We start from the raw sequence: 25,412 nt of genomic DNA, 5'->3' as shown, positions 1-25,412 counted from the left end.
ACTACATGTAGGTCCGAAACAAAAGTGAAGAGTTTCCAGCATGTAATAAGCATATTAACTTACAATTGGTATCATTGTTTCTTAATAATAAATACAAATTCCTCTTCTTTCTAGGTAAATACTTCGTTCAAGTTACCCTTACTGCATTTGGCGGAATAAGAAGGCATAAAAATATTGCTAGAACCAAATGTTAAGTGGATGAACAGAAGCAATGTTAACAGTATAAAGCCTTTCATAACGGCTGTTACAACACGTTGTTGAAACCTTGCTAAAGCCACAACATTCCTAGCTATTCCTAATTCAATCTACTCTACTACCATATATTGTATTTTATGTGCGTAGACGCAGAAATGTTTCACTTCCAATCTCTTAGAAAACATTTCTTACCTATTCTGCTTCTGCTCTATACATTGGTCTTAGAAACTTTATGAAACTCGTCTCATAGAAGAATAATCTTCATCTGTTCAAACTCACAAACCTTTGAACGTAGTAAGTTGTCGTTCTAGGTGTCGTTTTAAAGAAAAAAAATTTCGTAATGAATGAAACAATGGCTCCTTTTACTCATCCAGTAACCTTCAAATATCTCTTAGGGCTGTTCACCCCGTAGTTATTATTGCATACAGTTAAGAAACCAATTATTATAAACCATAAACCAAAATTTAACTGCTAAGGCAAAGAATAAAAAAAATTAATATAATAAAGAACAACTTCTTTTTCTAAAATTAGAACGCTAATGTTACTGGCATTAGGTTTGGAGACATTTAATAGTCATCGCCGCGGGAAATAACCTCCTTTTGGGTAGGGTGAAGGACGATGGTGTGCTCAAATTGCGCACTATAACTACCCTTGATATCAACCAAGGGAGGATAATCTTGAACGATACCGGCAGAAACTAAATTGTTCAGAGCCATTAAATACTTAGATTCGCCTAAGCGGTCCAAATATCTACGACAGAAGGGAAGTGTACCAAAGTTTTGAGTGATGGTATTCAACAAAGCCTTGGCACGAGGAAGGCGCAAAGGAATATGACCAACATCCTGGCTCTTTGCATAATGAGAACATTCCAAATCAGTATGGACAAGACCACGGCCGGTGGAACCGAAAGTCTCAATGGCAAAAGTTTCACCTTCCTCCATCTTAACTTCCTCACCACCCTTGACAATGGGAACACTCTTCGATCCGTGGATGCTGTAGGGCTTAATGTCGTGACCACTCAAGTTACGAATGGATTTGACAGGATAAGTCTTGCCATTCATCTCCACTTCATAACTTTCCATGGTTTCCTGAATAGCTTCACCAATTTCATTCAAACGAGCATCAATACCAGCTTCACGAATACCAGTGTTCGTAGCTGCTTTAACGGCGGCTAGAAGAGGGTCACAATCAGGGTTCCAAGACATAGTGAACGCAGAATCGACGATGTGTCCGTTGACATGAACACCAATATCAACCTTCATAACATCCTTGTCCTTCAAAATTGTAGTATCGCCGGCATTGGGACTGAAGTGAGCAGCAATATGGTTCAAATTCAAACCCGTTGGGAAACCGATACCAGACTTTAAGCCGTCTTCTTCAACCAAAGAACGAGTGCCATCTTCAATCAAATTTGCAATTTGGGTTAAAGACATGCCTGGTTGAATAGCAGATTGGGCATACTGACGGACTTGACGATGAGTCTCGGCGGCACGACGCAAATCATTCCAGTGGTTGTGCTCTTGACGATCTAAGGCGCGCTTTTCTTCATTGGTGGTACGCCAAAGGTTATCTTCTGCATAGTCCACCATTTCTCCAACAGGGTACTTCTTGTTTACGAAAATCTTAGAGAGTCCAACTCTTGGGGGAACGGTTTGCTCTTGAGGAGTTTTCTTCTTCTTAGACTTCTTTTTCTTCTTTTTCTTTTTGTCAGCGCTGGAGGCGTTATCTTCTCCGCCGTTGCCGGCTTCTTCTTCGTCTTCATCATCTTCTTCACGAACTTCGTTTTTTTTCAAGGAGAGCTTCTCTTCAAGCTCCTTGGCGGTGTTGCTTGCTACTTCATTATCGGCCATATTCCTTGTTATGGATAGCGTTCCGCCCCGATAAATGTTTTTGGAGTGTGTTTGGTAGAAGGCAAGTTCCAAACAAAGGGACCACCCTTCCTCGAACGTATGGAGTTGCTATAGCAACTATAATATTAAAAAAACGATCCGCGGTATTATGTATGTAAACAACAATGCGAAAAAGTAAACATTAAAGAAAATGTTGAATAAGATTAATATTCGCCTCATTTATGTTTAATTTGCAGGACGGAAAGATCGACGTGCTTTTATAAAAGAATATAGTAACAATACCATTTTAGAACGAAAGCAACATTTGCGAGACATTCTTCTACATGTAATGCTGCCAGTATAATCTACGCAGATGGAGTTATGATCAAAATTGACTTCACGGCTAGCTACTTTTAAGTTTTTTGTGTCAATGGTTTCAATGTAGATTGACAAAATACTTCCCCAAGATTCGAAATCATATAAATTAGGCATATACGAAGAAAAATAAATCTGCGGGCGAATACAAGTAAAGTACAACAAAACACCAAAAAAAAGTATTTCTTTTTTTTTTGGAATAGCTATCATTACAAGACCATCCATTCTTATAATAATGTAGCTTTGTATTAGTAGAGAAACGTATTATCCGAGTCAAGTGTTGAACGGGTTTTTAGGTGAAAATGAGTAACAAAAAATTATGTATAAAGGGATCAAAACATATGCGGATCGGCATCCATGCCGGAAGAATATGCAAACGTATCGAAAAAAGGAAGCTATTGTAAACTTAGACGTTTTCGAAAATTCGTTTAGATTAGAAATAGTCGACGGCACGAGCACGAGCAAAATCAACTATACACCAGCCTCTCGTTTCCTTATTATCCAGGTCTTCTTCAATACGAGTGAGCACAGCGGCATATGTACATTGTTGGATACGATCTTCACGACCGGCAACCAATTCGCCGCTCAGAGCATTCTTGAACATGTGAACTTCTTGAGTGCGGAAAGTGACAACGAGGACAGGAACGTTGCTTGGTTGTAAAAGTCTTTGCGACATGATGTCGACGCCACGGATGTCCAAAATTCTTCCGACGCTTACAATTCCATGCTTGGCGTACTCCTTTGTAGTGGTTTCATATACGGAAAAAGGAGCCTCAGAAAACCAGGTTCGCAAAACTTCCTTATCGCCTTTCACATAGGCCTCCGTTACTTCGGGAACCACGTACTCCCGCAAATATTGCAAGAAATGCTCGAGATTAAAAGCGGGATCTATCTCCTTAAAACGAGTCATTACTTGCGAAGCCTCGGTTTCCGAAAACATGCGAGACCAAGTTCCACTGATGCTATCAGCCAAATCACGAATTGAAGAAATAATGGGATGCTCAGATTCTTCGTAAATTCTTCTAAATTCTTGAAGCTTACGGACAAACTTCGATTCACTAGTAATCTGGTCCACCTTGTTCTTCCAGGAAGGATTCGTATGTACGACCACACTTTGTACATCGTCATTTGGTTGTATTTTAGCCGAACGACCAAACATGTGGGTTTTCTTTTCAAATTCTTCGCGAAGCTTTTTGCGTTGTTCCTTATCGGCGTAAAATCCATATCGAGATGAGGTACTACCATCTGACATGGTGCTTTTTACTGTCTTATAAAGAGCGGTTTTACGCACAGGCTGAGTAGCTTTGTCCACGCCACTTGTTACGCTGTCGGTAGTGCCTGCAATGACCTTACGAGAGAAACGCATAGGAGCACTTTCCCAAGCTTTATGCGCTCCACTACCAAGGGCAGAACCTGCCTTTCCTATAGTTTTTGAAGCGACCGATGTTCCTTGACGAGCTTTACTATAGGCGTCGCGGGCGCGCTTAAAAGCATCGCTTTCGCCCAAGTTGCCAGAACTATCTTGGAGCGCCTTCACACTGTTTTGAAAGTCCTGACTTTTTTTTAATTCAGAACGAAATGTGTCCATAAAAACTTTTATAGGAGATTGTGGTCCAGCATTTCGGTTTGAAGCGGACGTTTGCAAAGAGCGTTCCAACAGTTTTGAGCCATAACGGCCACGAACCATCCTTCGTGAGACGATCATCTGAAATTTTTACTTTGAGGTGTTATTAAACGAAAGAACAATTTGAAAGGACTCCAAAGAAGAGCCTTTTTCGACAAACTGGTATTTGTCGGACGGATAGGGTATGGTGGACGTGAAGGAGAAGTGTGCCAACTGATGGGGCCATTTCATAGGGCAAGATGGCCACCGAGGTATGTTGGATGTGATCGCCCCTCTGTTCTTTTTTGTTCAAAAAAGAATTACTAAACTAGAAGAAAAAGGAACATTCATGTACAGGACGCTGGCAACAACGTTCATAGTGCGATTACCTTTGCATGCACTGTAACAGGAAACAGAAGGAATTGCCGCATTGAAGATAGATTCCACGAGCGAATTGGGCCTTTCTATTAGAGTCTTCGTTCTTTCCTTGCTGATTACAAGTTATCCCATGCTGAAGGTGGATTTTGTCTTTCCATGAGCAAACACAGAAAACATTGATGAAGGACTTCATGGTTGTCCTTTTTCTATAAGAATTTACACTAGAAGATTTTACGAGCTTGAAATGATAATACCAACAATTTATAACAGCGCCGCGCCTGGTATCCCAGTCTATTGCTACAAACATACAATACTATGGTGGATCAAAGAACCAATGTAGTTTACGACATTTAAACATAAAAAGGTAAAATACATCATGTTTTTCTTCATTCTATGTCTTCTTGACGGATTCGTTTCACTTTGAATTTTCAAAATGGTTTTATGAGTAACATAAACAAATACTGTCACTTGCATTTTGAAAATATGAAAGCACCGGCCTCTTTACGTACCAAAAACCATGTTTTCCTATGGAAAAGAAAACGCTGTTCCGGTGACTCCTGTGCCTCAGAAATATGATGGGAGATTGAAAGAGGCTAAAAATGCTCCATTAACCTCAAAAAAGCCAGCGAATGGCACGCCAACAGGCAGAACTGCACCACGAACTATTTTAGGAGGGAAAAGCACGAATATCCGCAAAACGCATACCTTTGGAGACGATGTTGTTACTCCTTCTTTGATTCCAAGTGCTCCTTCTCTTTTAAAGCCTTCACCAATGGACATTTCTATGGATTCACCAAGTGCTCTGCAAACGCCCTCTTCAACCAAAGATGATTCCATGAGCCATGAAACCCCTGATACCAAGGAAAATTTTGAGCAGTCATTGTTTGATAGAAACACACAGCAGAACTTGATTCACCAGCATGATACTTCCGCTAACGACGTCGAGACTGATGACCTAGAGTACATGCCACCAACGGCATCCTTGGACCCGCTTGCGAATTTGGGCCTCGAAGATGTGTCGATCGATTTTCGTCAACTCGGTAGATGCTGGACCGCAGACCTTGTCCCACCAGGTCAAACAGTTGCAGGTGAACGACGTTCTGTTCGTCCACCAGTAAGTAAATTGTCTTCCCCAAAGCCAACATCTACTTTTCAGGTGTTTGAAGAAACGCCTTTGTCTAGGAATGGCGGTAACTCCGCGGCAGAGAATCCTAGAGCGGAGGATGATGATGACAAATTAGAAAATATTGAGCTTCCCTTATTAGATCTTGACAACGGGAGGCCTCTTACAGAAAAGAATCCAAACACCGTTTCCACGGCTGCAAAGGTTGGTACGCCAAAAAAACCAGCAGTCGCTATTCTACCCAAAACACAGACGCTTAAATCGCGGGTTCGGAAACCGACACTAGGTTCTTTCTCTACAACGCGAAAACCTCTTCGACGCCCTTTGGTTAGTTCGAGTGGTTCTCATTCGCGATTCACACGGACTCGAACAGAAGCATTGTCAACTACGACTGCTAGTCGGCGGCGTCCAACGACCTTTAAGATTGACTGTTCGTCTTTGGATGCGGACCTATTGTAAGGGATTTCCTTTTAAACTTTGTTTTAAAGTTGTTTGTTTGTCTTTGTGTTTTGTGTTGTGACGATCTATTTAAGTATGTATAATTTAGAGTAATGATAATGCTTTCCTTTTATTATGGGATTTTTCGTTTTCTTTCATTTTCATTTGCAATGAGGAGTTGTTTGTCGTAGGAAGGAGGGAAATACTACTTTCACTAGTATGGTTTATTTAATTGTAAAAACGTAGAGTAAACGCTGTTATGGTTACACAGGCGACTTGTAAGAGATGTTATAGTACTTTACAATAGTGTACTTGTAATGTCGACTCGGCTGGCTATTGGGAGAGGGAAACTTGAAAGAAAAGATTTACAAATTGCTACTATAGAAAGACTAGAGAGAAAAACAAAATTCCAAAGAAAAATTAAAATTTATTCCGAAAAAGGCAAAAAACTGAATTCATTGCATTCTATTAAAAAACAAAATAGGAAAATACACATTAGACATTTTCAATTTAGAAAACTCCCTTAATGTAGTCAGTGGCCTTCTCACCAGCGTAGAGAGCCTTCTCACCACCGAGCTCTTCCTCGATACGGAGGAGTTCGTTGTACTTGGCCAAACGCTCAGAACGGCAAGGAGCACCAGACTTGATTTGACCGGAGGAGATACCGACAGTCAAGTGAGAGATGAAAGTGTCGGCGGTTTCACCAGAACGGTGAGAAACCATGACACCCCAGCCGGCATCGTAGGACATCTTGACGGCAGCCAAAGATTCGGAAACGGTACCGATTTGGTTGACCTTCAAGAGAAGGGCGTTGGCGCACTTCTTCTCAATGGCGGTGGTAAGACGCTTGGTGTTGGTGACAGTCAAGTCATCACCGACCATTTGGAAGTCAGTGGCGGCCTTCATGTGAGTCCAGGCAGACCAGTCATCTTGGTCGAAGGGGTCTTCGATGGAGATGATGGGGTACTTCTTGGAAAGGTCAGAGTACATGGTGGTGAGTTGCTCGTAGGAGAGCTTGTTCTCGGGCTTGGGGTTCTTGGCCTTGATGTCAACGTCGTACTTACCGTCGACGTAGAATTCGGAGGAAGCAACATCAAGAGCAATCTTGATCTTACCTTCGTAGCCAGCGGTCTTGATGGCTTCGACGATGAGGTCAAGAGCTTCTTGAGGAGTAGACAAGTCAGGAGCAATACCACCCTCATCACCGACGTTACCGGCGGAAGGACCATAGCGCTTCTTGGCGATGGACTTGAGGGCTTGGTAGGTCTCGGAACCCCAACGCATGGCTTCAGAGAAAGAGGGAGCACCGACGGGGAGAATCATGAATTCTTGGAAAGCCAATTCACCACCAGCGTGACCACCACCGTTCAAAACGTTGAAAGAAGGAACGGGGAGGGTGAAGGGGCCCTTGTTGCCGAAAACTTCAGCAATGTACTTCCAGAGAGGGAGCTTCTTTTGAGCGGCACCAGCACGGCAGGCAGCCATGGAGACACCCAAGATGGCGTTAGCACCCAACTTGGACTTGTTCTCAGTGCCGTCGAGCTTGAGGAGGAACTCATCAACAGCCTTTTGGTCAGTGACATCAAGGTTAGCCTTGACGAGAGCAGGAGCAATAACGTTGTTAACGTTAGCAATGGCGTTCAAAACACCCTTACCGCCCCACTTGGACTTGTCACCGTCACGCATCTCGAGGGCTTCCCAGACACCAGTGGAAGCACCAGAGGGGACGATGGCACGGTGAATACCAGTCTCGGTAGTGAGATCAACTTCGACGGTAGGGTTACCACGAGAGTCGTAGATTTGACGAGCGTAGAGCTTTTCAATGGCCATAATGAATAAGTATGTTTATTGGAAGATGCCTTAAAGATCCTTACAGAGGAATTCATTAGTGCGACCGATGGCCTCTATATATAGCCCTGGGTTGGTCCACCCTCCGAATGTTCCATATGAGCATGACTGACCTCAACAGAAGCCGGTGGAACAATTACGTCGCTAAGCCCGCTTCGCTTGATTTCTCCTAGGTAACAATCACCCGACAATCTTTGCATGTATACGTCGTTGCTGGTAACAACCGAGTCGCAAAAGAGGGACAACCGGGAAACAGTAGAGAAAGGAGGGGAGGAGAGGGCAAGAAAAAGGGAAGTCTCGTTGGAAGGAAGAGGGAACAGAGGGAGAATGGTTTTTGTTAATTTTTGTAATGAAAGGAATTTAATTAATATTCGTTGAAACAACAAAAACCGATCGAGTTTTGTGCCTTTTGCATTGTTTTTTCTTCTTTTTTTCGCAAAAACAATGCGTGGGTTTTTCCCCGAAACCGCTCAGGGGAAGGAACAACCAAGGAAAACGCAAGATCCGCGTAAAAGAGTTATTCCGACGTCAGCGGTACTTTGGGATTGGATGGAACAACTCTTTTACGTTTGTGTTTATGGAGGGTGATCAAGGCGGGATGTCGATTGGCTGAAGATGGTCCCAACCGGTGGTGATTGGTGGTCCAGATGCTTTTGTTACCTACGGAGAAATGCGTTCATTCCCGGAAGCATCGCAAGGAGACAAAAAAGTCACGCAGGCAAGTGTAGGGAAAGGAAGGCAAGCCGAGTGCCGTTTGTGCGGTGGAATATGTTCCGCTACGTAAATGGTGATTGGGAGGAGGAGGAGGACAATGCGTTGTATTTTTAGCGAGGTAGAGAGAGTGCGTTGGTAAATATATAAAAGAAGGAAATAGACAGATGGGGTGAGAAAGGGTGTCTGCGTCTGCGTCTGTGTCTGTGTTTTTTTTTTTTTTTTTTTGTTTAGAAAAATTCCAAGGAATTTTTTTTATTTCTTAAAGAGATGTTTATAAACTGCAACCAAGTTGATGGGTGGTTTGTGTGGACTATGAATAATATGCCTTGTAGAAGAGTCTTATGCTCCTATCCTCATCATACTAAACTACAATGTATTATGATACTATACAATACAATACAATACAATATGATACGGTAGAATACGATACTACACCAGAATAAAATCCTCCTGCCTCGACAAATCTCGTTCCACTACTGTAAAAAACAAAGCGGCAAAGACACTTGTCTACTTGATTTTTTTCCACATTTCTCTTTCTCTTTGATTTCCCTTGGTTTTTCTCTTCAACGACCCTCCCGTTGTCTTACAACACACAATCGCTTGCCATTGAACACCTCTCGTCCCGTTCAACGCTCTATCCCACTCCATCGTCCTTTTGGCAGTCAACTCTTGCCATCTCTTGTGGTTCCCCAGTTGACTCTCTTTTTTCGTTTGCATTTTTTTTCTTTTCTCTTTTCCTACTATTACCATTGCTAGTACCACTACGAATCTCGAATCTACTCTACGAAAAGTGCATTCTCAAAAAAAACAACAACAACCCCCTCAACCTTCTAAAACACCTTTCTCTCATACAACTGAACCACCATGCAACCACCCTTGTATCGCTATGTCCAAAGACCCAAACGCCTCAACCGAAAAACACGGATCTGGCTCTCCCAGGCTCGTCCTGCCGGCGTAAAACCCAAGAGGTTAGACCGGAAAACCAGACAGAAACTAAAACTCGTCCCTTCCTTTCCCAGTACAAAAAAAACCGTTCCCCTCCATCCCCGAACCCGAATCAACCTTTGCATTGCCCAGAAAAGAGACCAACATTTCTTGTCCAACATATTCCAAACCCACATAAGCTTTGGCTCCCCCTTCCGTTCTCCCTTGCCCAGCTCATTACAGGGCGTCGCCGTGTATCCCAAGTACAGGACTTTACTTCGTCTCTTGCGTTCCTTTTGGGACCCCCTCGCCGCCAAAATACTCTCCGACTATGCTCGTTCCTACGCCCGAAAGTTTCGCATCAAACATCCAGTCGCTACCCCTGAACAGCAGGCCGAAATATCAAAACAAATCAAGGAATGGATAGCCTTAGTCGAACGTGCAAACAAGGGTGATCAGCGATGCATTTTTGCTCTCTTAGCCAAAGTGTACTCCCAAGACGGTCCCCTTCGTCAACGTCGTCTCCAGTACCTGCAAAGCGCCGGCCCTCCTCTTCCTCCTCAAAACCATTTTCCCTCCCATATCGACCCGTTCAAGCTTCCCTATATTTCTCCCCTCTTGCAAATCGTCTTTCAGCAAAATAAAAATCACGATGTTATCACCAAAACCCCCGCCGAACACTTTCAAGACCATTTTAAACAATATCCATACCAATCAAAGACCGCCATCAACGCTTGTCACAAGTCCTACAACCACGTCTTGCATCGTATCGCCCTTCCCCTCCTCCCTCACGAGCACGCCCATTTGCATCAATTAATGTTTGATGCTTGGACGCGCAATCCCTCGGTTTTTTCCAACTACTTTGTCGCCAATTTCTGGGAAGAACGAAAACGAGTCGTTTATAGAAGAATCCAGAGATGTATCCTCCACTTTTTAGCATCCGTATGCTATCTTCCCTACGAACCAAAGCCTGTCGGCGAGCCAATGGTCCTTTGGGAAAGCTTGGATGACATTAAACTAAAATTCAAAGTGAAACAATTGTTGCCCAGGGACCGCGATCCTCCTCCGTCTTCCTCGATCAACTCCTCGCTCGATCGGTGAGCTTGCTTAATACACTCAGTTTCTTACGAACGGAATTTATGATATAAAAAAACTATTTTCTATTTTTCTAATAATTTCTCTAATCTTCTATGTGTGCATGAACGCAATCCCATGGGACGTTGTTGAAACATACATTAACAACAACGATCAGCTTGCAACAGAAACTAGACCGCCAAAAAAATTACAGTTGGTTTGTATTTTCTCTTTAATGGACGACTTACAATTCCTGTTGAAATGTCTCCCACATCATATAGGAACCTACCTACATAGCAAACACCCGGATAGAACGACGGCCCTTCGATTCCACAGACTAGCTTAGCTGCCTTAGGGAACCAACTAGCAAACAAACATTGATTCTCTCGTCAGAAAAAAAAAAAAAAAAAACAACAGAGTTAATAAAAAATTCTATTTTTTATTGAATTCATAGAGTTTGTTTGTTTTCTATCGTAATTATCCAAGTGGAATTGGATCTTCTATTGATTGTGCATCCATGTTGTTTGTAGTCGACTTTGACGAGACCATCACGGCCCACGATACGATTTCTTGCTTGGCAAATGCTGCCAACAAACCTGATGTATGGAAATTTTTGGCAAATTCGTATTGGGAGGAATACATGGCTTGGAAGTCTGGTTTGCCAAAACTTACTACGCTGTCCTCACATCTCAACTTGTTACAGGCAGGTGGGTTCGCTGAAACTGCCAGTCTGCAAAGAGTTCAATCTTATAAATTCTTCCAGGGGTTATCCATGGAGCAATTGGATGCAGTTGCTTCGTCCATTACGCTACGAGATGGATTCGACAAGTTCTTGCAATCGTTAATGCCGCGGCTACGAGACCGTTCTGACGAATTTCATATTCTATCTATCAATTGGTCGAGCCGTGTTATCCAAAATACTTTACGTCGAATTCCCGGAATCGATGTGGGACTTGTTACCATTCACTCTAACGATTTGGAAGTGGACCCTACAACCCGGCTTACCACAGGCAATATCGTGCCATATCACACAACGACTTTAGTTATGACGGCCGATGACAAAACCCGCGAGTTTATGGCTATTGTACAGCAAGCATCGTCCGCTTCTTCCCATCCCCATACCACTGTCTATATAGGTGATTCTAGCACTGACTTTGGTTGCTTTGTTCAGGCCACAATCGGTATCTTGTTTCTTGCAAACGAACAAAGTAAATTGACCCTGGAATCATTTACTGATGTGACTCTTTTAAATATCGATCCTTCTTTCCCCAACTTCAACCTGAACGAATCGTCCCAGCTCCATCCTATCCCTCGCAGTCAATCCCGACCTTCCAAAGTACTAAATACTTTTAATACGACAATCTACACTTGTGATCAATGGTCCATTCTTGCTCAAGTCTTTTGGCGCTGAATTTGCCAGCTAAAGCGTCTCTTTACATTGTCTCATTATCGAAAAGGAACCCAAAGGGAGACCCATAAATTGACATTTCATTTCATTTCTTTCTAGAAGTCTATCGTGTAATAGTCGGCTATAGGAAATACGCTATGAAGGTCTGTATCCTATAGAAAATGCTATTTTCGATCCTTTTTCTTCCAATGCCCTGTCTGCTTTTTTTTTCCATCAGATTCCAGATAGTGTACTACGACACCTTGTTGCGTGCTTTTCTGTATGAAACAAAGTTTAAAGTTCGCTAATGATTTTGATTTGAATGGGTAGATATTGTTACGGTAACGTTATCAGCCATTAACGAATAATATTTAACGATCTCAGAAATTTTAAAGCTTATCACGGTAAAGTTAATCTGTAAAGGTGCTGATTGGACCTAAGCGGGTAACGCGGATGTTCTGTCGGATATTTAAGAAAAATGATTGGTGGAATTTAGTCTACGAAGGTTTCCACTGATAATGTCCTCGCTTACGATACCATCATTCAACATCTTGGGATGGAATGATGGTGTCATGAGGATTCCACGGAGTAGATAATTCTGCTTTTAACCAACTACAATTATCGTGTCCTTTTGCCTTGAATAACCACTTTTTAGAAAAAAAAACGTAAAGGCATTGAGGAGAGGTGGAAACAGAAGACATGAACACCCATTATGAAGCTTTATTTGCAGTGCCAAGCACAAATACAAACCCTTACAGCAAGCTGCAAACCCGTACTTCCCTGTTAGGTGAAAAATATTCGAAAGTACTAGTTGCAAACCGTTCAGAAATTGCAATTCGTGTTTTCCGTACCGCTCATGAATTGTCAATGCACACAGTAGCCGTCTATTCCCACGAGGACCGGCTCTCGATGCATCGTCAAAAGGCTGACGAGTCTTACCCAATTGGTAGAATCGGTCAGTATACTCCCGTAGGCTCTTATTTGGCAATTGATGAGATCATCGATATTGCCAAGCGTACAGGTGCTAACCTCATTCACCCTGGTTATGGTTTCCTTTCTGAAAACGCCGAGTTTGCTCAAAAAGTCACCGACGCTGGTATCGCCTTTGTCGGTCCCCCTGCTAATATTATTGATAGCTTGGGTGACAAAACGAAAGCTCGTACCATCGCAATGCGTTGCGGTGTCCCCGTTGTTCCTGGAACCCCGGGTCCTGTAGATAATTATGAGGATGCTGAAGCTTTTGTCAAAGAGCATGGATTTCCAGTCATTATCAAGGCTGCTATGGGTGGTGGTGGCCGTGGTATGCGTGTTGTCCGTAGCCAAGCCGACTTGAAGGAGTCTTTTGAACGTGCTCGTTCTGAGGCCTTATCTTCCTTCGGCGATGGTACTGTCTTTATTGAGCGCTTTTTGGACCGCCCTAAACACATTGAGGTTCAACTTTTGGCTGACAAGTATGGCAACGTGGTCCATCTTCATGAACGTGATTGTTCTGTTCAACGTCGTCATCAAAAGGTAGTTGAAATTGCTCCTGCCAAGGATCTTGATCCCAAGATTCGTCAATCTCTTTACGATGATGCTATTAAAATTGCAAAAGAAGTCAAGTACTGTAACGCAGGTACTGCTGAATTCTTGATTGATCAGGAAGGTCGTCACTACTTTATTGAAATTAATCCCCGTATTCAAGTCGAGCATACTATTACTGAGGAAATTACTGGTGTTGACATTGTTTCTGCCCAACTTCATATTGCCGCAGGCTTCAGTCTTCCCCAAATTGGTCTTACCCAAGACCAAATCAGCACCCGTGGCTTTGCCATTCAATGCCGTGTGACTACGGAAGATCCTGATAAGGGTTTTGTTCCCGATATTGGTAAAATCGAGGTATACCGTACTGCTGGCGGTAATGGTGTTCGTCTTGACGGTGCTAATGGCTTTGCTGGTTCCGTTATTACTCCCCATTATGATTCCATGCTGGTTAAGTGCACCTGCCGTGATTCATCCTATGAATTCACCAGACGTAAAATGATTCGCTCTTTAATTGAATTTCGTGTTCGTGGTGTAAAAACTAATATTAATTTCGTTTTGCGTCTTCTTTCCCACGAAACTTTCATTCGCGGTAACTGCTGGACAACTTTTATCGACGATACCCCCGAGCTCTTCAAGTTATATCGCTCTCGTAATCGTGCCCAAAAATTGTTGGCTTATTTGGGTGATTTGGCTGTTAATGGCAGCTCAATTAAGGGTCAAAACGGTGACCCTGCCCTGAAGACGGATGTCGTTATGCCCAAATTACTTGGTCCTAACGGCGAGAGTATTGACGTTTACCAACCATCTGAGAAGGGTTGGCGTAACTTATTGTTAGAAAAAGGCCCTGAAGCTTTTGCAAAGGCAGTTCGCCATCACAAGCCTGGCTTGATCATGGATACTACCTGGCGTGATGCCCATCAATCTCTTTTAGCTACACGTGTTCGTACCATTGATCTCGTTAACATTGCTCCTTTGACTAGCCATGCCCTTGCTAATGCTTATTCCTTAGAAATGTGGGGTGGTGCTACGTTTGATGTTTCTATGCGCTTCCTTTACGAATGTCCCTGGGAGAGACTCCGTAGACTTCGTAAGTTGGTTCCAAACATTCCTTTCCAAATGTTGCTCCGCGGTGCAAATGGTTTGTGTTATTCTAGTTTGCCTGATAATGTAATCTATTTCTTTTGCGAGCAGGCTAAGAAAAACGGTATCGATATCTTCCGTGTTTTTGACTCTTTGAACGATATAAACAACCTTGCCCTTGGTATCGATGCCGCCAAGAAAGCTGGGGGTGTTGTTGAAGCTACTATGTGTTATTCTGGTGATATGTTGAAGAAGAAGAAATACAATTTGGACTATTACATGGGATTCATTGAACAGTTGGTGAAATTGGGTATTCATGTGCTTGGTATTAAGGACATGGCTGGTGTTTTGAAGCCTAAAGCAGCTCATATATTGATTGGTGCTATTCGTGAGAAGTATCCTGAATTGCCAATTCACGTTCACAGCCATGATTCCGCCGGTACTGCAGTTGCTTCCATGACTGCAGCTTTGCATGCTGGTGCTGATGTAGTCGATGTTGCTACTGATAGTATGTCCGGTCTCACTTCTCAACCCAGTATGGGTGCCGTTTTAGCCTCAGTTGATGGCACTGATAGACAACTTGAGTTCGACAACAATCAGTTGCGTGAAATTGACAACTATTGGGGTCAAATGCGCTTATTGTATTCTCCCTTCGAAGCTGAGATTAAGGGTGCCGACTCTGATGTTTACAACCATGAGATTCCTGGTGGACAACTTACTAATCTCAAATTCCAAGCAACTTCTCTCGGGTTGGGAGCCCAATGGTTTGAAACAAAGAAGGCTTACGTTGAAGCCAATAATCTTTTGGGTGATATTATTAAAGTTACTCCTACTTCTAAAGTTGTTGGTGACTTGGCTCAGTTCATGGTTCAAAACAAACTATCTGCAAAGGATGTTGAAGAGCGGGCTGCTTCTCTCGAATTCCCTGCATCTGTCCTTGATTTCTTCCAAGGCTTAATGGGTCAACCATATGGTGGATTTCCAGAGCCCCTACGTACTCATGTTTTAAAGGGACGTCGCCAACCTATGTCTGATCGCCCTGGCAAATTCTTGCCTCCAGCTGATTTTGATGCTATTCGCAAGTTGCTCTCTGAAAAGTATGGCGAAGTTACGGATGCCGACGTTGCTTCTTACACTCAATTCCCTGGTGTATTCGAGGATCACCGCCAGTTTGTTGATCGTTACGGTGATTTGACAAACATTCCTACACGGTTCTTTTTGTCAAGACCACAAATGAACGAAGAGATGCATGTAGAAATTGAAAAGGGTAAGACATTGATTATCAAGTTTGTTGCTCTTGGACCCCTCAACAGCCGTACTGGACAACGTGAAGTCTACTTTGAGTTGAACGGTGAAAACCGTCATGTTACCATTGAGGATAAGAAGGCAGCTACTGAAACAGTGACTCGTGCTCGTGCTGATCTTAGCAATCCTGGACACGTAGCTGCTCCTATGAGCGGTACTATCGTTGAAATTCGTGTTAAGGAAGGATCTGAAGCTAAGAAGGGTGACATTGTGGCTGTTTTGAGTGCAATGAAGATGGAAATTGTTATTAGTGCTCCTCACAGTGGTGTTGTAAAACAATTGATGATGCAACAAGGTGATTCGGTGAATGGTGGTGACTTGTGTGCTGTTTTAGAAAAGCCAGACAAGTAAGAATGTGGGTTTACTGGTTATATCTGGTGGAACTGAGATCCTTTAAATCAGGCGTGTGATATGTAGATATATGCTTTATTGTAACATTATTGTGCATATTCCATGAAGGGTAAAAAGAAACTTGGATTTTTTGCTATTAATTCTTGTATGATCACTTCAATCTCTTGAGGTCTATTAAGATGCCTCCTTATGGATAGTGAACGCAGAGCATTTTTTGCAATGTCTCAGCGGACTGGCTTTGATTAGATTGGTAGCGTTATTTTATGAATTTTTTGTTTAATTGAAGATGTTTTTCATGCTTTATAGGTTTGAAAGTAGTACATTTGGTAAAAGAACGGTAGTAAATAATGAAGCTGAGAAGATTAACCTTACTATATGAAACAACGGCAGCTGCTGGACCATTGAGTTTTCACTGATGTCGTTCCTTACATTAAATTACTGGGCTACTTACATTTTACAACAAGCTCTAAATATGCTAGCAACAATTAGTTCAACCAACAATATTAAAATTCACTATCACCAAGGATGGGATGGCTAATATTCTATTTACTTTCCAGTAACAAGAGCATCATATTTTTGCTTGAACCAGTTGATGGTATCCTCAGGAGTGATCTTGTGAGTGAAACCAATACGGCTACGTTGGGCCTTACGGCGAGTAACACGCATACCAGGACGGTCCATAACAACATAGAAATCCATACCATAAATACCAATGGAGGGGTCATACTTGATACCCAAGTCGATGTGTTCTTGGATACCGAAGCCGAAGTTACCGGTGGCAGAAAAGTTGCGACGCTTCAATTCGTACTCCTTAACCTTAAGACCACGCTCCAAAATTTCCTCAGCCTTGGGACCACGGACAGTGACATGGCAGGAAATCTTTTCGTTACGACGGATACCGAAACGACGGATGGTGTAACGGGCCTTGGAGAAAACAGGAGTTTGACCGGAAAGTTGTTCCAAAACCTTTGCAGCACGGGTAAGACGATCACCAGATTCTCCCAAGGAGATGTTGAGCACCAACTTGGAGATACGGAGCTCCTTCATAGGGTTTTGTGCCTTCTCTGCCATGGTGTTGGATGTTGGTAGTTCTTTTCCTTCTCGCATTGTTGTTTCCCCTTTCATGAACAGTCACACAGCATAGGGTAGGGCTAATTTCTGTTAAGTCGCATTGTAACCTGAAAGTGAAAGCAAAAATGGCATAGGGAAATGAAGTAAACAATTCGTTTTATGTAAAGTTGTTGCAAAACAGTATGTTGGAATTTGACTAAATTTATGATGAATATACACTTGAAGTCCGTTTCAAATGACTCAACCTTGTATATTTTTCGATTTTTTATCATTAATAGCCGCAACTGAGTGTATTTTAAAAGAAACAACCGTTGTACTGTTTCCCTTATAGATTATATATGTTAGTAAACTACAAGACGCAATGGTACAAAATAATTCATCTGTCAAAAGCGATTACAAGCATACAATTTATATTGGTATATGTATATATATATATATAAACACTCTCATTTAGATTTCTTCATTCAGGAGTAAAGGAAATATTTACTGTTAATCTACTATTAAACCACGTATGTTTTCAAAGAAAACAAGGAATCGCAATTTATTTTATATATCAAAAAGGACACCACTTTCACTGGAAAGTAAAAGTCATCTTATACAATGCTCATAGCAATACCCAAACTATACTTTAAGAGTTTTTCCTTCAACGACCTTAGCCCAACCGATAAGCCGCCAGTGCTTTTCGATACGTCTACTGAGGGCAACCTTTTCACCAATTTCTGTACAAGCGGGAGCAGTAAGAAGAATCTTGGCCATATCAGCCTTGACCATCATAACACGACCACCGGTAGAAGTAGAACCAATGTTAACCATCAAAACTTCGTTCTTGGCAAGTTTTTGAACCTTGGTGGTGCTCTTGTCACCGCTCTTAACACCCAAAAGACGACGAAGTAAGAAGTAGTTAATTTCGAGCTCTGTGTATACTTCGGGAAGGTTGCCCTTGGAACCGAGAACTTGACCAACCAAACGATCGGCACGGCAAAGAGTGGGATCAACAGTGGTACCAACACCGATAAGACCACCAGGAACGGCAATCTTCAAGTCATTGTTTTCAGCGAAAAGAGAAACAATGCGGGAGAAAATGGGTTGACACTTGATGCGACCCTCTTCATCTTTTGTGACAATACCAGGACGAATTTCAATCTCGTCACCCAAACGAAGCACACCTGTCAGAATAGAACCACCAGCAACACCACCCTTCAAGTCTTCGACCTCAGCACCGGGCTTGTTCACGTCAAAGGAACGAATAACAATCAAACGAGGAGCGGTAGTGTAGTCACGAACTGGGATGGGAATCTTCTTGACAACATATTCAAGAATAGCGTCAATATTATATTTTAATTGTGCAGAAATGGGGACGATGGGAGAGTTCTCAGCAACAGTACCCTTGATGAACTTTAAGATTGATTGATAGTGTTCTTCGGCGGCAGCTTCACGTATTAAATCGACCTTGTTTTGAAGAATAATAATGTGTTTCAACTGCATGATTTCAATGGCAGCCAAATGTTCACTGGTTTGGGGTTGGGGACAAGATTCATTACCAGCAATAAGCAACATAGCTGCATCCATGACAGCGGCACCGTTAAGCATGGTTGCCATAAGAATATCGTGACCAGGGCAATCGACAAACGACACATGGCGAACCAAATTCATGGGGGAACCACAAACTTCACAAGGAGGGTTGTCCTCCTTGCCAGAAGGGTAGGAACGATAGCATCCAGGTCGAGCACACTCGGCGTTAGAGCACTTGTAAATTTTAGCGTTTGCATAACCAAGCTTGATGGTGATGTTACGCTCTAATTCATTTTTGAAACGAACAGTGTGAACACCAGAGATAGCCTTTACAACAGTACTTTTACCGTGGGCTACATGACCGATAGTACCAATGTTAATCGTGGCCTGTCTCGAAATGATGGCGGGATGAACCGGCGACAACTCTGCAATATCGAGATTCTCAGCCATCTTGCTCTTCAATAATATAGAAAAATTCTTTTTAAGTTTTGTTTTACCAAACTCCTGTTTCTATTCTCTCAAGAAACTGGCAATACTGGATCGCTGAAAAATCTTTCGTCCTTGTTCGACCAAGTTCTTTGCCAACAGCGATTTCCCTATTTTTTGTATAAAAAAGAAAGTATTCTTTCTTTCTTAGTTAAAAAAATGACACGAAAAAAGGCCTTGTTAATGCTTTTTTGATGCCGTTGTGAGTATTGGCAATTGGTAGGTAGTCGGACGCCTAGCCCTAGTAGAAGGAATTTTTCAAAGGGAAGTCGTTCTCTCCAATTTACAGTAAAAAAGTGTGAATTTTTCTTAATAATTTATTTTAATTTATTTATATTCATTGTTTCATTTCTTATATTCCTTTTTACTAAGAAAGTCGCTTTCTTGTTTGGAAGGACAGTTTTTGTTTGTGCAGCTGTCTAAGAGCACTCTCCTTGGATTTTTCTCTTTTTCTTTTTCTCAATAAAGAATTGCTGATGTTTTTTCTTTCATGAGATTTTGTCCTCTGAGAAGAATCGTTTCAGATGGTATGAATATCGGCTTCATCAGCAACCTAACGAATAAGACGGAATGAACTGGTAGACATTTTTTTCCATTGTCTAACTTTTCTTTTTATCTATTAGCTTCTTTTGACGACATGTTTTAAGGTGTATTTGTTATCATGTCCAACAACCTCGTGAGGGTAGAAAAGCAAAGGAATTATCAAGTTTGGGCACAAACACCACTAGTTTTATTCCATTTCAATGTCTTTTGTATACGTACCTAAACTTATTGACGTCCTGTCACATCGAAGCACTTTTGGTCTCTGATGTTTGCATCCTCAAGAAGTCTTTTTTTTGAATCATCACTACCTTTGATACGCAAGCTTCCGTACAGACACAACGATATTTCTTTCTAAAAAGATTATTTCTTCTTTTCCGGAATCATACGCTTGTTCTTTACATGAGGGATGTAGAATGTACTTGTGCCATAAGTGCAGAGTATCTTTCGGCCTTTTCATCCTGCCTTTCAATCAATGTGCTAATTACAAAAGAGCTTTCAAGTCATGTAATCAATAAGTATTCCCTTCGGTTTCTACCTCTCCAGTGAGAGGTCAATTCAACGTTCATCTTTCTAGAGGACAATCTCATTTCTCTCTTGGAGATGCAAATAGAAGCAGCGGTCTACCTGGCAGAAATCCCATTCTCGTCCCAAACAAAAGTTTGATTGTGTAGACTCATTTGTCATGAAATGTTATTCAATATAGTAAGACAATGTAATTACCTTCATCATCCTCTCAGTTGTCTCACCAATACTAGAGAGCATACCAATGTCGAAGAAATTATTTGCTACGCATTATTTTTCGGAATTGGAGTATACAAACAAATATTACAAATAAAAATGAAATAAAAAAACGATTAATCTATATAAGCATGAAAAAAACAAAAAAAAGTACGGTCAGAGAGGGACTCGAACCCTCGACCTCATGATTAACAGTCATGCGCACTAGCCAACTGTGCTATCCGACCTTAAGATGCTCCTGGTGAGGCTCGAACTCACGACCTTCCCCTTTCAGAATATGAGAGGGACGCTACCACCGACTGAGCTACAGAAGCTTTGTTGATGAGAGAGAAAAATATGTCTTCCTAGTTACTTCGAAGGTTTGGTAAAGGAGAGCAGGACCATGGGTTTCTTGTGTTGCTTGTAAGGAAATTGTTTGTAAAACTGTATGATCATGTAATAGCTGAATAAAAGAAGCTATTTTGTTGATTGAAAATGCATCTGCAAGCTTCGTTTTCCCCTGGTTGATTTACTTTGCATAGGATTACTATTGATTGATCCCTTGTGGTCACGATGAATGCATTCTACTTTTATGGTAGTCTACGAACGAGAAATGAATTCAATTGAATATACCTATACACAAAAATAATTTTTAGTAGTACTCTTGGCTTGGAATTTTCTTCTTTGACTTGATATTGAAAAAAGAATGTCTTGCCTAATATTTCGAACGACGAATTTCACACACGATTGTATCGCTTCTTCATCAATTTTTTTTATAATTTACTTTCTTTTTTTAATTTTAAAAAGTACTCCCACGACAGCTTTTCTGAAAACGTAGAAAACAAAACAAAAAAAAAATTCGGAGGGGTTGTTTATTTATCAACACAATGAAAGGGACTACGGTAAGTTAGATTCCAAAGGTTCTTGGACATCGCTATGTTCATTATTCACAAAAACCAACAGTAAACAAACGTTCCATTTACGCTTTTGGGGAAAAGACGGTGATCTTTTATTTTTCTCGATTCATGTGTATTTTTATTTACTACTAATTTAATTTAATTATATTTTTTTTTTTTGAGGCGTTATTTTTAACTTTTTCATTCTCATTTCTATGGTATTCGTTTGAATCAGATTCCCATCCTTTCTACGCTAGTCAGGACATATTGTGTTTTCTGTTTAGCGAACATTCAAAACTAAAAACAAAACCATTTAAATTGAAGGTTTGCAAAATGTCCGTCCTCATAGAAACCACAGTTGGTGATATTGTCATTGATCTGCTCACAGAAGAGGCTCCACTTGCTTGTGAAAACTTCCTGAAGCTTTGTAAACTCAAGTACTACAATTTTTCTCCGTTTTACAACATCCAAAAAAATTATACTTGTCAGACGGGTGATCCCATAGGTACGACTGGAGACGGAGGACGGTCAATATGGAATTTACTCAATGTCGGTGATCGATTTTTCCCTGCTGAATTTCACCCGAACCTCAGTCACGATAGAGCTGGCACGGTCAGTATGAGCACGGCTTCTATATCCGTTGATCATGAAGAATCGCTTGTTTGTGGAAGTCAATTTCTCATCACATTCGCAGACCATCTCGAAAGCCTGGATGGCCGCTACCCTATTTTCGGTCGAGTAGCAGAGGGGTTCGATACTTTACAAAAGATCAATGATGCTATCTGCGATGATGACGGTCAACCCTTCAAAGATATTCGCATCAAGCATACGATCTTATTAGACGATCCTTTTCCCGACCCTCCTCATTTTGAAGAACCATCGAGGTCGCCTTCTCCAACGCCTCAGCAACTTGCTACCGTTCGCATTGGTGAAGAAGAACGCCTTGTCTCTGAGGAGGATGATGAAAACAAGTTTGAACGAGACCAAGAGAAAGAGGCAGAAGCAGAAGCCGTTACCTTAGAAATGGTTGGTGATTTGCCATTCGCACATGTGGCTCCTCCAGAAAATGTTTTGTTCGTTTGTAAGTTAAACCCTGTTACCCAAGACGATGACTTAGAACTCATTTTTTCCCGGTTTGGCAAGATCAATTCCTGTCAAATAATTCGAGATAAAGAAACTGGAAACAGTCTTCAGTATGCATTTATAGAATTTGACAACAAAGACAGTGTTGAAAAGGCTTACTTTAAAATGCAAAATGTGTTAATCGATGATGCTCGCATTCACGTTGACTTTTCCCAAAGTGTTTCTCGATACAGGCAACAACTTCGACGATCGCAAACTCAAGCTCACTCCTATTCTCGTCCTCGTTCACGTTCTCCAGACTATAGAAGAAGGGAAAGAGATACTTCTTACCCTCGTCATAGCCGTGAGCGATCAGAATACAGACCTCGTCGATCTTCACAGCATTTCGAACAGGACCGAGAGTACGTGAGGCGAAGGAAGCATGAAGGATCTAGTCGTCGATTTAATAACGACGATAATGATGATCGGTACTATCGCCGAAGAAGCCGCTATGATGATGACAGAGATTCTTATCGTTCTCGAAATGACTCATATAGGCATGGGAGACGCAGAGAGTACGAGGGTCCGAGAAGACCCTACTAATTAAAGAATATTTCAAAATTTAGACCCCTTTTAATGAATCAATGATATTATGGTTTGGTTATGAATGAATTACCAATTTACACAGGGATTTATGAAGTTTGATCACCAGTAACTATAAAGACAAGCGTTCTGTAAATATAATCAAGTTCAGCCTTTTCTTATTGCCAATGAATGGCGAGAAGTGAAATACTCTAATTCTATTAGAAAAATATCCTATTTCTAACACCAATAGAAGATAATTGGATCTATATAAGCGAAGGATCGGTTTATAATAAAAAAAGGAGAAGGCATCAAATACGGGGGCCAAGGCAAGAGAAGAACATTGTGCGAGTGATTTCCATGAAAGCAGCACGTTTATGAGGAAAGTCAAACTCGAGACGCTTACAATAGTTCTCAGCAATAAGATAATCAATAAATTTCTTGTTATCATTTCTGGGCTCAAGGAGGATACGTTGAGTTCGAGAGTCGTCCAAAAATAGCATATGGGTAATACTGGACAACCAGACAGGAACACGATGAGGACCACGGAAACGTTCGTTACCTACAAGGGCATGGAATCCGCGATCATGTGTATGCCAAGGCTGGGCAAAGGGAGCGATTCGATCTTCCGGAACCCAGTAAACCTCAAAGTAACCAAATGGCTGCTCATTGAAGCAACCAATGACAGCGTACGCATGGGGGTCACTTTGCATCTTGAGTAGGTATTCACGATGTTGATCCCAAGTTCCGCTTTCAGTCCAGAAATGGCTAACACGAGGGTTATTTTGCCATTCGTGAAAGTATTGTAAATGCTGGTCGATGTCCAAGGCAACAAATGACAATGTCTCATTTAAACTAGGAATGAAACGCTCATACAAAGTCGAACCAGGCTTTGGAGCATTAGGACGGCGAATTTTTTGGTTTGGTAGATAAGACAAGGGCCATTCGTGTTGTTTATTGGGGATCCAAGGAGTAGCGATTTGCCAAAACGCCATGCGGTCAGTGCTCACACTTCTAGTTTCTTCATTAAAGAAGACAGGAAGAGTCAATTTTCCTTTATGCAGAGATAAAGATTCCCACTGTAAGGTAACTTCCCCTTTGATGTTTGGAAGAGAAGTGAAAATAGCTTGAAAAGCCAACTGAACAATTTCATTTACTTCAATGTCCTCAAAATTTTTCAAATTTACTTCCCACAAATTAGAATCGTCTCGATAAGTCAAGTAAAGACGTCGTTCATCATGTTCCAACACGGCATTCGATCCTTGAAGGTTCGTTAATCGAAAAGGGAATGAGTTTGACCAGATCGTTTGCGACATAATGAATGTAAAGTCAGATTTGCTTTTACTATTGATGATACTTGGATGAAACGCGTACTTAGGACTTGCTTTTTATAAAAGCGAGCAGCAAAAAAAAGCTGTAAACCACAAAAGAGAAAAGGATATGTTTATATTCTATAAATCCAAACAGTAATGCGCGTGAAATCAAAATGTCTTATGACTTAACACGGAAAGGCTCTGGCTTGTTTACAGACTACGGAAGCGACGAGTTCTACCCTCAGCAGATTGATCAGATAAATCAGTTGTAAGTTTTACGCAATCTAACACGAACGTTAAAATTGTGTTTACCGAAGTATACCAAACTGTGTTATAATGTATTCAAACCAAAAAAACAGTCACAGTTTCTTCCTCCAAGCAAAATCCTGTACTGGACTAGATTTCCTTTCTTTACCACCATCAGTCACCACAAGTTGCTAAAATGAGTGAGGCCGTGACAATCAGAACTCGCAAGTTTATGACTAACCGCTTGCTTCAAAGAAAGCAGATGGTATGTTTTAGCAAGTTACAGCACTTGGAATTCGACTTAACGGATGAAAATCAAGTGGATGTGATTTGGAAAGAAAACACTAGAAACTAACATTGACAGGTCGTCGACATCCTTCATCCTGGTAAGGCCAACCTTTCCAAGAATGAACTTCGCGAAAAGTTGGCTCAAATGTACAAGGCCGATGCTGATAGCATCACTGCCTTTGGTCTTCGTACTCAATTTGGTGGTGGCAGATCTACTGGCTTTGCTTTGATCTACGACTCCAATGAGGCTATGAAGAAGTTTGAGCCTCATTACCGTCTCGTCCGTGTTGGTCAAGCTCAACCTATTGAAAAGGTTGCCCGTCAACAACGCAAGCAACGTAAGAACAGAGGCAAGAAGGTCTTCGGTACTGGCAAGCGTCTTGCTAAGAGAAAGGCCAAGAACCAAGACTAGAGTGTTTGTCGTTCATAATCGCGTAACAAAATTTTCAATACACTCAGTTCTCCACCTAGGTAAATTTTCAAAGAGTCAGTTTGTTATGGTATTTTATAATTTGTAAGCTTATGTGTAATAAAATGTAGGTGTCTTG

At 41.6% G+C, this 25,412-nt stretch overlaps 12 protein-coding genes and 2 non-coding genes across 14 annotated transcripts; 6 read left to right on the top strand and 8 right to left on the bottom strand.

Annotated features, from left to right (window-relative positions):
- Positions 1-761: 761 nt before the first annotated feature.
- Positions 762-2,045, bottom strand: SOCG_02595 (methionine aminopeptidase Fma2; the record flags this gene model as incomplete). Its single annotated transcript, XM_013161087.1, has 1 exon — positions 762-2,045. The coding sequence occupies one exon, from the start codon at positions 2,043-2,045 to the stop codon at positions 762-764; it is 1,284 nt and encodes a 427-aa protein (XP_013016541.1).
- Positions 2,046-2,395: 350 nt separating this feature from the next.
- Positions 2,396-4,720, bottom strand: SOCG_02594 (TIM23 translocase complex subunit Tim44). The gene has a single exon (XM_013161086.1). The coding sequence runs from the start codon at positions 4,102-4,104 to the stop codon at positions 2,833-2,835; it is 1,272 nt and encodes a 423-aa protein (XP_013016540.1). The 5' UTR covers positions 4,105-4,720; the 3' UTR covers positions 2,396-2,832.
- Positions 3,222-5,962, top strand: SOCG_02593 (securin; the record flags this gene model as incomplete). The annotated part of the gene is made up of 2 exons (XM_013161085.1): positions 3,222-5,468; positions 5,547-5,962. Exons 1-2 carry the CDS (start codon positions 4,898-4,900, stop codon positions 5,960-5,962), a joined length of 987 nt encoding a protein of 328 aa, XP_013016539.1. The 5' UTR covers positions 3,222-4,897.
- A 281-nt stretch (positions 5,963-6,243) lies between these two features.
- SOCG_02592 (enolase) lies at positions 6,244-10,497 on the bottom strand. Its single transcript, XM_013161084.1, has one exon. It carries the CDS (start codon positions 7,769-7,771, stop codon positions 6,452-6,454), a length of 1,320 nt encoding a protein of 439 aa, XP_013016538.1. The 5' UTR covers positions 7,772-10,497; the 3' UTR covers positions 6,244-6,451.
- On the top strand, positions 9,368-10,528 carry SOCG_02591 (uncharacterized protein; the record flags this gene model as incomplete). The annotated part of the gene is made up of 1 exon (XM_013161083.1): positions 9,368-10,528. One exon carries the CDS (start codon positions 9,368-9,370, stop codon positions 10,526-10,528), a length of 1,161 nt encoding a protein of 386 aa, XP_013016537.1.
- A 490-nt stretch (positions 10,529-11,018) lies between these two features.
- SOCG_02590 (uncharacterized protein) lies at positions 11,019-11,912 on the top strand (the record flags this gene model as incomplete). The annotated part of the gene is made up of 1 exon (XM_013161082.1): positions 11,019-11,912. The coding sequence occupies one exon, from the start codon at positions 11,019-11,021 to the stop codon at positions 11,910-11,912; it is 894 nt and encodes a 297-aa protein (XP_013016536.1).
- Positions 11,913-12,392: 480 nt separating this feature from the next.
- Positions 12,393-16,453, top strand: SOCG_02589 (pyruvate carboxylase). Its single transcript, XM_013161081.1, has one exon. The coding sequence runs from the start codon at positions 12,588-12,590 to the stop codon at positions 16,146-16,148; it is 3,561 nt and encodes a 1,186-aa protein (XP_013016535.1). The 5' UTR covers positions 12,393-12,587; the 3' UTR covers positions 16,149-16,453.
- A 36-nt stretch (positions 16,454-16,489) lies between these two features.
- On the bottom strand, positions 16,490-17,219 carry SOCG_02588 (60S ribosomal protein L11; the record flags this gene model as incomplete). The annotated part of the gene is made up of 1 exon (XM_013161080.1): positions 16,490-17,219. The coding sequence occupies one exon, from the start codon at positions 17,217-17,219 to the stop codon at positions 16,695-16,697; it is 525 nt and encodes a 174-aa protein (XP_013016534.1). The 3' UTR covers positions 16,490-16,694.
- Positions 17,220-17,596: 377 nt separating this feature from the next.
- Positions 17,597-19,462, bottom strand: SOCG_02587 (translation initiation factor eIF2 gamma subunit). Its single transcript, XM_013161079.1, has one exon. The coding sequence runs from the start codon at positions 19,179-19,181 to the stop codon at positions 17,841-17,843; it is 1,341 nt and encodes a 446-aa protein (XP_013016533.1). The 5' UTR covers positions 19,182-19,462; the 3' UTR covers positions 17,597-17,840.
- Positions 19,463-20,651: 1,189 nt separating this feature from the next.
- SOCG_16216 lies at positions 20,652-20,725 on the bottom strand. The gene has a single exon. It is a non-coding gene; the product is annotated as a tRNA-Asn (tRNA).
- A 6-nt stretch (positions 20,726-20,731) lies between these two features.
- SOCG_16215 lies at positions 20,732-20,812 on the bottom strand. Its single transcript has one exon. It is a non-coding gene; the product is annotated as a tRNA-Met (tRNA).
- A 601-nt stretch (positions 20,813-21,413) lies between these two features.
- SOCG_02586 (RRM-containing cyclophilin regulating transcription Rct1) lies at positions 21,414-24,745 on the top strand. The gene has a single exon (XM_013161078.1). The coding sequence runs from the start codon at positions 21,707-21,709 to the stop codon at positions 23,036-23,038; it is 1,332 nt and encodes a 443-aa protein (XP_013016532.1). The 5' UTR covers positions 21,414-21,706; the 3' UTR covers positions 23,039-24,745.
- On the bottom strand, positions 23,163-24,562 carry SOCG_02585 (siderophore-iron biosynthesis protein). The gene has a single exon (XM_013161077.1). The coding sequence runs from the start codon at positions 24,331-24,333 to the stop codon at positions 23,329-23,331; it is 1,005 nt and encodes a 334-aa protein (XP_013016531.1). The 5' UTR covers positions 24,334-24,562; the 3' UTR covers positions 23,163-23,328.
- Positions 24,681-25,405, top strand: SOCG_02584 (40S ribosomal protein S24). The gene is made up of 2 exons (XM_013161076.1): positions 24,681-24,841; positions 24,941-25,405. The coding sequence occupies exons 1-2, from the start codon at positions 24,773-24,775 to the stop codon at positions 25,274-25,276; spliced, it is 405 nt and encodes a 134-aa protein (XP_013016530.1). The 5' UTR covers positions 24,681-24,772; the 3' UTR covers positions 25,277-25,405.
- Positions 25,406-25,412: the final 7 nt, after the last annotated feature.

The sequence above is a fragment of the Schizosaccharomyces octosporus genome, assembly GCF_000150505.1.
Source record: "Schizosaccharomyces octosporus yFS286 unplaced genomic scaffold supercont6.1, whole genome shotgun sequence".
Classification (NCBI taxonomy): domain Eukaryota; kingdom Fungi; phylum Ascomycota; class Schizosaccharomycetes; order Schizosaccharomycetales; family Schizosaccharomycetaceae; genus Schizosaccharomyces; species Schizosaccharomyces octosporus.
The sequence above is the reverse complement of the archived record's forward strand: the minus strand, read 5'-3'. Positions and strand labels throughout refer to the sequence as shown.